Source organism: Lynx canadensis, chromosome C1, assembly GCF_007474595.2.
Source record: "Lynx canadensis isolate LIC74 chromosome C1, mLynCan4.pri.v2, whole genome shotgun sequence".
Lineage (NCBI taxonomy): Eukaryota > Metazoa > Chordata > Mammalia > Carnivora > Felidae > Lynx > Lynx canadensis.
Window position 1 is genome coordinate 78,194,111 of NC_044310.1, and position 14,485 is coordinate 78,208,595.

Here is a 14,485-nt window from a genome sequence, read left to right on the forward strand (position 1 = left end):
TCTCAGCTTCAGCATATGAATCCCAAAAAAGTCTGTAACTTCCTCTACCACATGCTCCAAATAGTTATTTTTTAAAAATCCAAGCAATATGGATGTACTATTTAAAGATCTACCACACTGAATATTTTTTTGAATAATTGGTGTATCCTTTTAAAATGACTTGTTCCCAACATCTTAAAAGTTATATACATCCCTGGGGCTCAGTCGGTTAAGTGTCCAACTCTTGATTTTGGCTCAGTTCATGATCTCAAGGTTACTGAGTTTAAGCCCTATCAGGTTCTGTACTGACAGTGCAGAGCCTGCTTGCGATTCTCTCGCGCGCTCTCTCTTTCTGTCAAAAAAAACAAACTAAAAAAAAAAAATTAAGAAATCATATATATCCTTTAAGGTGGAAGTTTATCTCTGGTTATTTACACACTTAAACTGCAAGATTCTTTTCTTAATGCGGAAAAAAAAGTTAAGAAAACAATTACTTCCATGATGGTGGATGCTCATTTATTACTTAAGCTGATAACTACTGTAAAACATTTAATCTAGACTAAGGTCACAATTAGTTTTGGAAGAAAACTTTTGTCCAGATTTACAAGCATACTGATGAAAAGTGTTAAAAGTTTACTAAATGTGTAAAGTCATTACTCTATTTGAATTTTTAGACTTATGTAAACTTACCAAATATTACAAATTAATTGGCTTTTTCTTAAAATGTCACTGAAGTAGAGCTAAATCATGTTTAGAATGCAGGAAGAGATGTTAAACATTAACTTCCATATTCATAAAGAAAAGCAAACCTACTAGATAATCAGGTATCGGGTAATTCCTACTAATGCTGCTGAACAAATACTTTCTCTAAAATAAATTGTGCAGGGGCGCCTGGGTGGCGCAGTCGGTTAAGCGTCCGACTTCAGCCAGGTCACGATCTCGCGGCCCGTGAGTTCGAGCCCCGCGTCGGGCTCTGGGCTGATGGCTCAGAGCCTGGAGCCTGTTTCCGATTCTGTGTCTCCCTCTCTCTCTGCCCCTCCCCCGTTCATGCTCTGTCTCTCTCTGTCCCAAAAATAAATAAACGTTGAAAAAAAAAAAATTTAAAATAAATTGTGCAGATTTCACAACTTCCACTGAGAAACTGGTAGTCTTTAGTTTATTAACCTTTATTCATGTGTTCAATTTAAGTAAGGTTAGTTTTTATTCTTCAAATCAAACCCTTGGCTCTTAAAAGTATCACATAATTCTTTCATGCTTTCTTCTAGAATTACAGCAAAAGGAAGGAATGTCAGAAGAAATCTTTTCTAGCTTCCCCTTAAGAACTTCCTAGTACAAAGGTCCCAAGAACTTCAAACTGCAGTCATTTCAGCACTCAGCAGCTTTAACTATTACAATTCTTCTTGTTTATGCTTGATCCTAACCAACAGACTGCTGGACAAAATTACTTACTCAGAATAAAATGAATGATAAGCACTTATGTGTAAGCCAAAAAAGCTTTTAAATAGACCAAGCAAGACTCAAAGACAGTGGTTATCAGGATATATTGTTTAACAAATACATCATGCCCCCCTACACTCAAAAGGGACAGAGTCAAACATACAATTGTATGAAATATCATTGGATCACTTCTACTTCTATGGGCTTCCTGGAAAAACTGACATGAAACATGTAAAACAAATACTTAAAGGAACAGTTTAATCTTAATGCTTTGGTTTTATCTTACAGATGATTTAATATGCAATATTTAATTAGTATTACTAAATACTAAATATTAAATTTTATTTAGTGTACTAAATGCTAAATTTGGTAATAAATTCACTCGATCATTTCTGAAAACCAACAATATCAAGTTCAAACTATCAAGGTCCAGCATAAAATGAAATTAATGACCTGTCAAAGATAATCATTCAGTAATTATGTACTGCAGAAATGCTTTCCGAAGAACATCAATGATCAAAATTAATTAAAAATAAAGTTAACTTTTAAAAACTGCTAAGAAGTTTAATATATATAGGGGTGCCTGGGTGGCTCAGTTAAGCATGTGACTTCAGCTCAGGTCATGATATCACAGCTCGAGTGTTTGAGCACGCGTTGGACTCTGTACTGACAGCTCAGAGACGGGAGCCTGCTTCAAATTCTGTGTCTCCCTCTCTCTCTGCACCTCCCCCACTCATGCTCTTTCTCTCCTTCAAAAATAAACAAACATTTGAAAAAAGTTTAATATATGTATGTATGTGTGTGTGTGTGTATATATATTATTGCTAAATAAGAATGGCATATCACTATAACAATAGCATTAAAAATCACTAAAAATTATATGAAACATTAAACACAAGTCCATGAAGCTGGAATGATACAAGAGTCCATCGTGAATGAGTAAAAGAGATTAGAGAGGAAGAAAGAGAAAAGTCTCTTTATAGAGGAACATTAGCTAATAAGTATAGAAAAAATGAGAAAATATGAAAATCACCTTTTGGAAACTCAGTCAGTAGATGCTAAAACTATCACGTACAAGGTGAATAGAGGACAAGAGACTTATTTGGTACCAAAGTATTTTCCAATAGATTACTTAATAGTCGCAAAGAAGAAACCTTATCTTTACAAGGCAGAGAGTCTGTGGTAACCAAACAGCAAGGTAATCAATCTTGGTATTACTAATAGTGGGAACAACTTATGTTATGTGCTTCCTGACTCAAAGCAAAGTCACATTACCTGTCATCTAGATGTTAAAACTGTTTAACTGAATCTAATTAAAGGAAATATAACACCATGAAGAACAGCTCCAGAATATAAGACAACTTGACTGTATCAGTCAGAAGTCAAGGTTACCCCTAACATTGATTACTGTTTCTTCTCTGTTTCTTCTCTCTTTAGTCTAGAGAGAAAGTTTATCAGTCTAGAAAGAAGTTTATCAACTTTATTAATGATTTTGAAGAATGAGCATTTGGTTTCATGGATTTTCTCTATTTTTGTTTTGTGCTGTTTTCAATTACACTGGTTTCTACTCTTTTTATTTCTTATTCTTTCTACCTGCTTTAGGTTGAATTTCCTCTTCTAGGTCTAGTTTCTTAACCTTAGAATATTGGTTTGAGACTTATTTCCTTTCCTAATATAAGCATTCAATGCTATAAGTTTTCCACTTATAAGTTTTTCCACTGCTTTAGGTGAATCCTACAAATTTTGATAATGTTGTGTCTTCATTTTCATTTAATTCAGTATGTTCTAACTTCCTTTGAGATTTTTCTGACACATGGATAAAAATGCATTAACTTCCAAACATTTGGGGGATTTTCCAGATATCTATTATTAATTTCTAACTGAATGCTGTTAGTCAAAGAAGATACCTAGTATGATTCCATTTACTCTAAATTTTATGGCCCAGAATATGATCTATCTTTGTAAATGTTCTACGTGAACTTGAAAATAATATGTATTCTGCTGTTATTAGGTAAAATGTTCCATAAATGCCAAGTAGGTCAAGTTAGTTGATAATGCTGCATAGTTCTTCTACACCCATACAGATATTCCAGTTACTCATTTCATCAATTACTGAGACACAGAAGTACTGAAGACTCCAACTACAACTGTGGATTTGTCCACTTCACCTTTCAGTTCTACCAGTTCAGCTTTACACTCCTCTGTTGTTAGGAGCACACGTGTTAGGAAACATACACTCCTAAATATATACAATCCTAATTAAGATTGTTAGGTCTTTGTGAACTGACCCTACTACTACCAGGAAATCTTTGTTCTAGGAACTATTCCTTGTTCTGAAGTCTACTTTATGTGATATTAATACAGACACTCCAGCTTTCTTCTGCTCAGTGTTTGCATGGTACATTTTTTCATATTTTTATACTTTTCCCCCAATTGTATTTAGTATATTGTGTACCACAGTTATAGGCAGACCATCCTTAATCCTTCACTCTTGAAAATTCACTTGAGGGAGAGTCACCCTCATTAGCTATTATGCCATATACATTTCCAATTTCTGTCTCAATGCAACCACAACCACAACCAAAAACAAGCCCAACCCCAGCCCTGAGGGAGCTCTCAATCTTCTCAGGCTCCTCATACAAGTTAGCTCACTTGCTTCTGGTCCTACCCTGACCTTAACGAATGGGTTCCAGCGCTGGGATGTTATACATTCTCCCGAATTCCCACCTTCTACTGCAACCATTCAAACTAAGTGTGTTATTTTCTTGAGACTTCTACCTTCATTTCCATAGTCTCTTTTTCTTCATAGAATTTATTGAGGCAAAATCCAAATAAGTATTTTAAAGTGAACAATTCAGTGACATTTAGGACATTCAAAATGTTGTGCAACTACCAATTCTATCTAGTTCTAAAATACTTCCATCAGTCCAAGTAAAACCTCTTACCTATCAAGCAGTTTCTCACTCCTTTCCCACACAAACCTTCTGGCAAATACCAATTTGCCTTCTATCTCTATGGATTTATCTAGTCTGGATATTTCATACAAATGGAATCATACAATATGTGATCTTTGTGTCTGGCTTCTTTCACTTAGCTTAAGATTTTGGAGTTTCATCCATAGTATAGCATGTATAAGTATTTTATTCCTTTCTGTGGCTGAGTAATACTTCATTGTGTGCATATACCACAATTTGTTTATCCATTCAATGACAGACCTTTGGGCTATATCCGTTTTATGAACAGTGTTGCTACAAATATGTGTACACATGATTGTTTTAAATAGCAGTTTTCCATTCTTTTGGGTATACACCTAGAAATTGAACTGTGGGTCACATGATAATTCTACGTTTAACTTTTTGAGGAACCACTAATTTCCACAGCAGCTGTTTCTCGATCTCCTTGCCAACATTTGTTATTTTCCGGCTTTTTATTATAGCTATCTTAGTGAGTGTGACACAGTATCTCATCATGATACTGATCTGCATTTCCCTAATGACTAATAATGATATTGAGTGTCCTGTTATATACTTGTCCATTTGTATATCTTCTTTGGAGAAAGGTCTATTTAACTCCTTTTTTCATTAAAAAAATTTTTTATTGAGGCACAATTGACATATATCAGTTGTGTGAATGTAATGATTCACTATTTATGTTTTGAAATGATCACCATGCTAAGTCTAGTTAGTATCTGTCACCATATGGTTACACAATTTTTCTCGTGTTGAGAACTCTTAAGACTTACTCTCTTAGCTTTTAAATATGCAATAACTACGGTCACCATGATGTATATTAAATCCCCATAACTCAATTGTAACTGGGAATTTATAACTTTTGACTGCTCTTCATCTCATTTCACCTTCCCTCTCCCCACCTCTGACAACCACCAATCTGTTCTCTTTATCTATGAGTTGTTTTGTTTTTTTTTTTAAGATTCCACCTATAAGTGAGATCACAAGGTATTTGTCTATTATTTGTTTCTTTTAGCATAATGTCCTCAAGGTCCATTCATGTTGTTGTAAATGTCAAGATTTCATTCTTTTTCTGTAGCTGAAAAATATTCCTGTTTAGGGGCGCCTGGGTGGCTTGGTCGGTTAAGCGTCCAACTTTGGCTCAGGTCATGATCTCACGGTGCGTGAGTTCAAGCCCCGCGTCGGGCTCTGTGCTGACAGCTCAGAGCCTGGAGCCTGTTTCAGATTCTGTGTCTCCCTCTCTCTCTGCCCCTCCCCTGTTCATGCTCTGTCTCTCTCTGTCTCAAAAATAAACGTTAAAAAAAATTTAAAAAAACATTCCTGTTTATACACACACATACATACACTATTATCTTTATTCATTCATTTTTCAATAGACACTTCCATGTCTTGGTAACTGTAAATAATGTTGCAATCCTTTGCTCATTTTTAAATTGTGTTGTCTATCCACAATTTGGCTATTGTTGAGAGTGCTGCTATAAACATTGGGGTACAAGTGCCCCTATGCATCAGTACTCCTGTATCCCTTGGGTAAATTCCTAGCAGTGCTATTGCTGGGTCATAGGGTAGGTCTATTTTTAATTTTCTGAGGAACCTCCACACTACTTTCCAGAGCGGCTGCACCAATTTGCATTCCCACCAACAGTGCAAGAGAGTTCCTGTTTCTCCACATCCTCTCCAGCATCTATAGTCTCCTGATTTGTTCATTTTGGCCACTCTGACTGGCGTGAGGTGACATCTATCTGAGTGTGGTTTTGATTTGTATTTCCCTGATAAGGAGCGACGTTGAACATCTTTTCATGTGCCTGTTGGCCATCCGGATGTCTTCTTTAGAGAAGTGTCTATTCATGTTTTCTGCCCATTTCTTCACTGGGTTATTTGTTTTTCGGGTGTGGAGTTTGGTGAGCTCTTTATAGATTTTGGATACTAGCCCTTTGTCCGATATGTCATTTGCAAATATCTTTTCCCATTCCGTTGCTTGCCTTTTAGTTTTGTTGGTTGTTTCCTTTGCTGTGCAGAAGCTTTTTATCTTCATAAGGTCCCAGTAGTTCATTTTTGCTTTTAATTCCCTTGCCTTTGGGGATGTGTCGAGTAAGAGATTGCTACGGCTGAGGTCAGAGAGGTCTTTTCCTGCTTTCTCCTCTAGGGTTTTGATGGTTTCCTGTCTCACATTCAGGTCCTTTAGCCTAAATGTCCATCAACTGATGAATGGATAAAGAAGTTGTGGTTTATATACACAATGGAATACTACGTGGCAATGAGAAAGAATGAAATATGGCCTTTTGTAGCAACGTGGATGGAACTGGAGAGTGTGATGCTAAGTGAAATAAGCCATACAGAGAAAGACAGATACCATATGGTTTCACTCTTATGTGGATCCTGAGAAACTTAACAGAAACCCATGGGGGAGGGGAAGGAAAAAAAAAAAAAGAGGTTAGAGTGGAAGAGAGCCAAAGCATAAGAGACTGTTAAAAACTGAGAACTGAGGGTTGATGCGGGGTGGGAGGGAGGGGAGGGTGGGTGATGGGTATTGAGGAGGGCATCTTTTGGGATGAGCACTGGGTGTTGTATGGAAACTAATTTCACAATAAATTTCATATATTGAAAAAAAATAAAAATAAAAATAAATAAATCGTGTTGTCTTTTTGTTGAGTTCTAAGAGTTCTTTATATATATTCTGGATGCTAAACTCTGATCAAATACATGATTTGCATGTATTTTATACCATTCTGTGTGTTGCCCTTCCGTTTTCTGGATAATGCCCTTTGATGCCCAAAAGGTTTTAATTTTGATGGAGTCGAATTTACATGTTTCCTTTTGTTGCCCATGCTTTTGGTATCCAAGAATCTCTTGCCAAATTGCAGGTTATGAAGATTTATCCATGTGTTCTAAGATTGTTACAGTTTTAAAATCATAGAAGAGTTATTTTAAAACTATAAAATTTCTATGAAGATCATTGATCATTTTGAGGGTTTTTTTTAATTTTTTTTAACATTTATTATTGAGAGACAGAGAGAGACAGAGCATGAGCAGGGGAGGGGCAGACAGAGAAAGAGACACAGAATCTGAAGCAGGCTCCAGGCTCCAAGCTGTCAGCACAAAGCCCGACACAGGGCTCAAACTCACAAACCACAAGATCATGACCTGAGACAGAGTCGAACACTTAACCGACTGAGCCACCCAGGCACCCCTTGAGTTTATTTTTATATATGGTATGTGGTAGGGGTGGGTCCGAGTTCATTCTTTTTCATGAGGGTATACAGTTCTCCCCGCACGATTAGTCAAAGAGACTATTCTTTACTCATGGAATGGCCTTGGCACCCATGTCAAAAATCAACTGGCCATAGATGTATGGGTTTATTTCTAGACTGTCAAAATTTCTATTCCATTGATCTATATGTCTATCTTCATAACAGTATCATATTGTTTTGAGTACTCTAGGATTGTAGTAAATTTTCAAATTGGGAAGTTTGAATCCTTCAACTCTTCTAAGACTATTTTCAATATTTAAGGCTCCTTGCAGTTCCATGTGAATTTTAGGATTGCTTTCCCATTTCTGCAAAAGATTGTTAGAAATTTGATAGGATTGATTAGAACTGAATTTGTAGATCATATTGGGTAGTGTTGATATCTTAACACTATTAAGTCTTCCAATCCATAAACATGGGATGTCTTTCAATTTATTTATGTCTTCAGTTTCTTTCATCAATAGTTAAATAAACAAGGACTCACAGTTTTCAATGTGAGTTTTTCATCTTCTTTGTTAAATTTATTCCTCGGTACCACAATGAAATATCACCTCCAATTACTGGATGGCTATTACTAAAAAATAAGAAACCAAAAGCAAAACAAGACAAAACAGAAAATAACAAGAGATGGTGAGGATGTGGAGAAATTTATTAGAACCCTTGTACATTGCTGGTGGGAATGTAAAATGGTACAGCCATTGTGGATAATACTTTGGTGTTTGCTCAAAAAGTTAAGCATAGAATTACCACATGATCCAGGACCTTCACTTCTAGGTATATATGCCAATTAAAAACAGAGATTCAAAAAATACTTGTATGTTAATGATCACAGCAGCATTGTTTATAATAGCCAAAAGGTCAAAAATCAAAATGACCATCAACAGACAAAACAAAATGCAGTATAAACATAAAATGGAGTATTATTCAGCCACAGTAAAAACTACCTAATTCTTACATATGCTACAACCGGGATGAACCCTGAAAACAGTCTGCTAAGTGAAATAAGCCAAACACAAAAGGATAATTATTGTATGATTCCACTTACGTAACATACCTAGAAGAGGTGAATCCATACAAGACAGAAAGTAGAATACAGTTTACCAGGGGAAGGAAAAGGGGGGAACTATTTTTTTTTTTTTCAACGTTTATTTATTTTTGGGACAGAGAGAGACAGAGCATGAACGGGGGAGGGGCAGAGAGAGAGGGAGACACAGAATCGGAAACAGGCTCCAGGCTCTGAGCCATCAGCCCAGAGCCCGACGCGGGGCTCGAACTCCCGGACCGCGAGATCGTGACCTGGCTGAAGTCGGACGCTTAACCGACTGCGCCACCCAGGAACTATTTTTTAATAGGTACAACGCTTCTGTTGGGGTGATGAAAAAGTTCAAGAAATAAATGGCAGTTATTGTTCCAGAGCATTATAAATGTACTATTCACATAAATGGAAAATATTATGTTGTATCTATTTTATCACAAAGAAAATAATTGCCAAAAAGAAAAAAAAGTGAGGGGATATGCTAACTGAAAGAAGCAGACACAAAAGCTTCATACCTTATGATTCCACTTATATGACATCCTAAAAAAGGCAAAACTACAGTGACAGCACAACAGTTGCTGGAGGTGGAGAGGTGAACTGCAAAGAGACATGAGGGAAATTTTGGGGGTGATAGAAATATTCTATATTTTGACTGTGGTGATGGTTATACAACTAGATATTTACCAAAATACATCAAATTATACAATTAAAATTTGATGAATTTTATTGCATGTAAATTATACTTCAATAAAGTTCATTTAAAAAGTTAAAGAGAGGGGTGTGGGGGAGAGGGGAAAGTGGGTGATGGGCATTGAGGAGGGCACCTGTTAGGATGAACACTGGGTGTTGTATCGAAACACCTAATTGACAATAAATTATATATTAAAAAATAGTAAAAATAAATAAATAAATAATAAAAAGTTAAAGAGAGGGGTGCCTGGTTGGCTCAGTTGGTTAACCGTCCAACTCTTGGTTTCAGCTCAGGCCATGGTCTGATAGTTCTTGGGATCTAGTCCCATGTAGGGCTCCACACTGACAGCATGCAGCCCGCTTGGGATTCTCTCTCTGCCCCTCCCTGGCTCACACATGTGCATGATAAATAAATACACTTTAAAAAAAAAGTTAGATGAGACAGTCTAACCCTATGTAATCATTTTAGAGAAAAAAGAAATTGAGTCCTTGAGTATCAAAGGTCACATAATTAGCATAAGAGGACTAGAATTAGTCCCATAAATGAAATCCAAAGCTCTTTATATCAATAAAATGACACTATTGATAGTAGAGAGTGATGGTGGTAGATGATTATACCGATTTAATACCTCCTGCTAGAATACAGATTTGAAACCTTTATTCCAAGTTTTGAAGAATTCATTAAGTTACATTGGAAGGCTGTGATCAAAACATGTGACAACAAATGTTCACTTTCTGCCAGTAGTATACTCACTACTACTTTGCAAAGCAACTACTCCAATGAGTAAGTTTTTATATCCCTGGATCTTAAACACATTCTGCCCTCTGAAGCAATATCAAAAATGGCTAATCACTTTTCCATAAGATAACCTCTCAAATACTTTTTTTTAATGTTTATTTATTTATTTTGAGAGACACAGATAAAGTGAGGAGGGCCAAGTGAGAGGGAGACAGAGAATCCCAAGAAGGCTCCACAGCTGTCAGTGCAGAGTCAGACACAGGGCTCAAACTCACGAACTGTGAGATCATGACCTGAGCTGGAACAAGAGTCAGAGGCTTATACAACTGAGCCACCAGGTGCCCCAATACTTTTTTTTTTTTTTAGTGTTTATTTATTTTTGAGAGTGAGCAAGCAGAGGAGGGGCAAAGAGAGAGGAGGAGAGAGGATCCAATGTGGGCTCTGTGCTGACTGCAGGAAACCCAATGCAGGGCTTGAACCCACAAACCATGAGATCATGACCTGAGCCAAAGTTGGATGCTCAATCAAGACACCCAGGTGCCCCTGAGATACTTTCAAATGACTATATCTATGATGTTCTTTTAAGTCTTCTTTAGTGCAGTCTAAAAATATCCCAAGCTGCCACAGTCTTTCCTACACTGGCCATAATACAATGTGTAGACATTTCACACAAGTCTCCGTATTCAAACTAGACACAACACTACAAATTTTCTGCAAGCTACTTAGAATTAAATTGGGTCATTATAGGGGTGCCTGGGTGGCTCAGTCGGTTGAGCGGCCGACTTCGGCTCAGGTCATGATTTTGCGGTCCGTGAGTTCGAGCCCCGCGTCGGGCTCTGTGCTGACAGCTCAGAGCCTGGAGCCTGTTTCGGATTCTGTGTCTCCCTCTCTCTCTGGCCCTCCCCCGTTCATGCTCTGTCTCTGTCTCAAAAATAAATAAACGTTAAAAAAAAATTAAAAAAAAATAAAATGGGTCTTATATTTCTAAGAAGACTACTTGGGATGGGGCAGGGGGTGGGTGGCAGATAAATCATATTACATTATTGGCTAATTCCCCATTTCCTGTCAATTAAAATTTCTAAGTCTTTTGTTATAGAAAGCCATCACTAAGACTTCTCTCTGAATTTTAAACTTAAGGGCAAGGCAATAGATTTCTGTGAAATACCCTTTTATTTTAGTTACTTATTCTGAATATACTTTAAATATTTTAGAATATTGATTGATTATACAACATACTGGCAACATTTCTGAAATATTTTATGTGTAAAATTCTTAAACGTACCTTGTATACAAGGATTTGGGTAACATTAAAACACTTGGCTGGGGCGCCTGGGTAGCTCAGTCGGTTAAGTGTTCAACTCTTGGTTTTGGATCAGGTCATGATCTCTCATGGTCTTGTAAGTTCGAGCCCTGCATTGGGCTCTCCACGGGCAGTGAGGAGCCTGCTTGGGATTCTCTCTCACTCCCTCTCTGTCGGCCCCTTCCCACTCGCACAGTCTCTGTCTCTCTCAAAATAAATAAATAAACTTAGAAAGAAAGAGAGAGAGAGAGAGAGAGAGAGAGAGAGAGAGAGAGAGAGAGAGAGAGAGAAAGAAAGAGAGAAAGAGAGAAAGAAAGAGAGAAAGAAAGAAAGAAAGAAAGAAAGAGAAAGGAAACAAGCAAGCAAGCATCAATTTAGGAGACAAAAACCTCTGACATCTCTTTGCTTTAACATGAATAACCTCTTGATACGGTTAATCACCTAGAAAACCACTTAAGTTTACTATTTTATCTAAACTTGGCTAGAAAGATAAGATGGGAGTGCCAAATAACTCTTTAATGTTTTTATTTATTGGGGGGGGGGGGGGGGGGTGAGGAGCAGAAAGAGAGGGAGACAAAAGAATCCAAAGCAGACTGCAAGCTCCCAGCTGTCAGCTCAGCACTGGGCCTGACTCGCGCTCAAACTCATGAACCATGAGATCATGACCTGAGCTGAAGTTGGATGCTTAACCAACTGAGCCATGCAGGTGCCCTCAAATAACCTTTAAAACTTCACTTATGGAACAGTTTTTGTTTATTGCAGAAGCAAAGTTAGTTTGTTATGACTTAAACATAGTAAATTCCTTTTAGTGAATAAAAGTTATTTTTCTAATTGTTCACAAACCAGATGTCTAGGAATTTTTAATGAAGCATCATCAAGGTCATTGGTTGTCTTTTCAGGTATCTAGCCATTATTACTAAATGTTAAGAACTATATTTTGCCTGCCTCAAAGCCTTTAGTGTATCTTACTTTCTAAAATCCTTTAAAGAATATTCTTATCATTTTGCAAAGTATTTTAATATCCAGGGATATGCATGCACTCCGCTTTGAAGATGGAAATTTAACCAAGGCTCTGTTTCTTTCACCTGTTTTGTGGATCACTGCTTTATGGGTCTTTTTTTTTTTTTTTTTTTTTTTTTTTTAGAGAGAGAGAGAGAGAAAGAGAAATTAATTGAGAGAACAGGAGAGAGGGGCTGAAGTGAGAGAGAAAATCTTAACCAGGCTCCATGCTCAGTGCAGAGCCTGACTCGGGTCTTGATGCCATGACCCTGGGATCATGACCTGAGCTGAAATCGAGTCAGACACCCAACCAACTGAACAACCCAGGTGCTCTGTTTTACATTTTATTCCAGTTTAGAAGAATAACTGCCAAGTGAGAAAAAAATGGAAACAAAATCAAAATAGAGGCCTGCTTTCTACTGGTCATATTTTAGCTTCACAATGAGAGTTGATTTTGTCCTTGAAACAACAAAAAGATTCTTTTGTTACATTTTCAAAAGCTTCAGTTCATTCTGACTATTTTTGCTCGCCCACTTTACTTTCTTCATTATAAACCAAATCCTGATTTTTATGTCCTATAGGTCTCAACATTTGAAAACCTATGCAAAAAAACTAGTAATCCATGATTCTAATGTTTTAGGACTGTAGCTTATGCTAATTGCAAACATAATACTTACTATCTTTCCTTGAAACAAAATCACATTACACTAATAACTCAGTTCAATTTAATCCCCAAAAGGAACCTTCAATTCTGTTTTATCTATTTTTATGCTTTGATACTGACATTTCATACAAAGGCAGAACTATTTGAGTTCCCTACTTTTTAGTATCCTTTTATCATTTTTCTATTCATTTTTCTAAACCATCTTCATTAACATAACAGAAAAAATAATTTTATGTTATTATGGTTTTTTTCAACTGCCTATATCTTCTTTTTGCTTTTAGTTTTCTGATATTTGTAGCCAGTTGATGATGGTATTTCTTAATTTTATTGAATAAAAGTAATGTCCAACTTTGAAGTCCTTCTATTTGCCTTCTAGACCCATATAGAGTTCTAAATTTAACACAACTTTTTCTGCCCACTCCTGTTACAATCCGACTCCTAAGAAAAGAAAACTGAAACAAGAAATAGTATCTTTTCAAAAATAAACAGCTGGCTTTTCTTTTTAGCCCTCATCTCCTTAAGACCACAGCAGTCTGAATTTGAGAATGGAAAATGATGTCTAAGTTGCAAAAGATACCTGAGAATAGCTGTACAATGAGTAGTTGTTCAATATACCCTAAATTAGTTAACATATTTTTTTAATTCATTTTTTTTTTACTTTGAAATTTCTCTCCTCTTGAAAATATGTAAGCATATACCTTAATTCCTAATTTGACGTCCTGATGTAGGAAGTTAAGGCTACAGTTTTTCACAAGACAGAAATCCCCACATTATCAAAACTTTATGAGATAATTACACATATTCTCCACGTTGGGTGATATTTCATCTGCACCACTAACAAGAACTAGGTGGAATTAAGATTCAAAACTTTCCTGTGGCAAAATACCAGTATGAAACAGATTTCTAAAAACTAAAAAGTAGGTATGACAAACATCATTTTCTGTGACTTAAAATATAATGTAAGAAATGAAAATATTACCTATTTCTAAAAAAACTGTGTAGACAGAAAAAGACGTTAGAATGAAGAGTCTCTAGACCACAATAAGACCCTTAAGTATTACAGAATATAAAAATGATTAAGAATTCAATTAAAGTAGAAAACAAAATTACTTAAAACAGGGGCACAGAAGTTGTGCTTTAAAAAAAAAAAAAATTTAAAGGGAAGGGGATGAGAAAGGTGAGAAAAGTGAGAAAAAGCACTACCAGACTCCTTACCCATTGTTGTTGGTGCTGGAGCTTCCTGATGGTATTTTCAGCTTGCTCCAGTTTAGCACTGGCCTCATCACTCTGCTGTTTGATGGTGGCCAACTCCCGTTTTATGAGGTAGTTTTCCTCAGCCTCCTGGGCTCTTGTCACTTGTCCCTTAGGACATAATTTGTGTGTGTGTAAAGCAATTTAGGACAGATTCAAGAAAGACTGCCTTT

At 36.5% G+C, this 14,485-nt stretch overlaps 1 protein-coding gene across 3 annotated transcripts in view; it reads right to left on the reverse strand.

Moving 5' to 3' along the window:
- EVI5 (ecotropic viral integration site 5) overlaps positions 1–14,485 on the reverse strand; it is a 237,856-nt gene that overhangs the window by 102,359 nt on the left and 121,012 nt on the right. The window contains exon 13 of one of the 3 annotated variants that reach the window (XM_030323539.1): positions 14,277–14,423. The exons of the other annotated variants lie outside the window; for them this stretch is intronic. Coding sequence (XP_030179399.1) covers positions 14,277–14,423 — 147 coding nt within the window. The remainder of the gene's footprint in view (positions 1–14,276; positions 14,424–14,485) is intronic. 3 annotated transcript variants of the gene reach the window in all.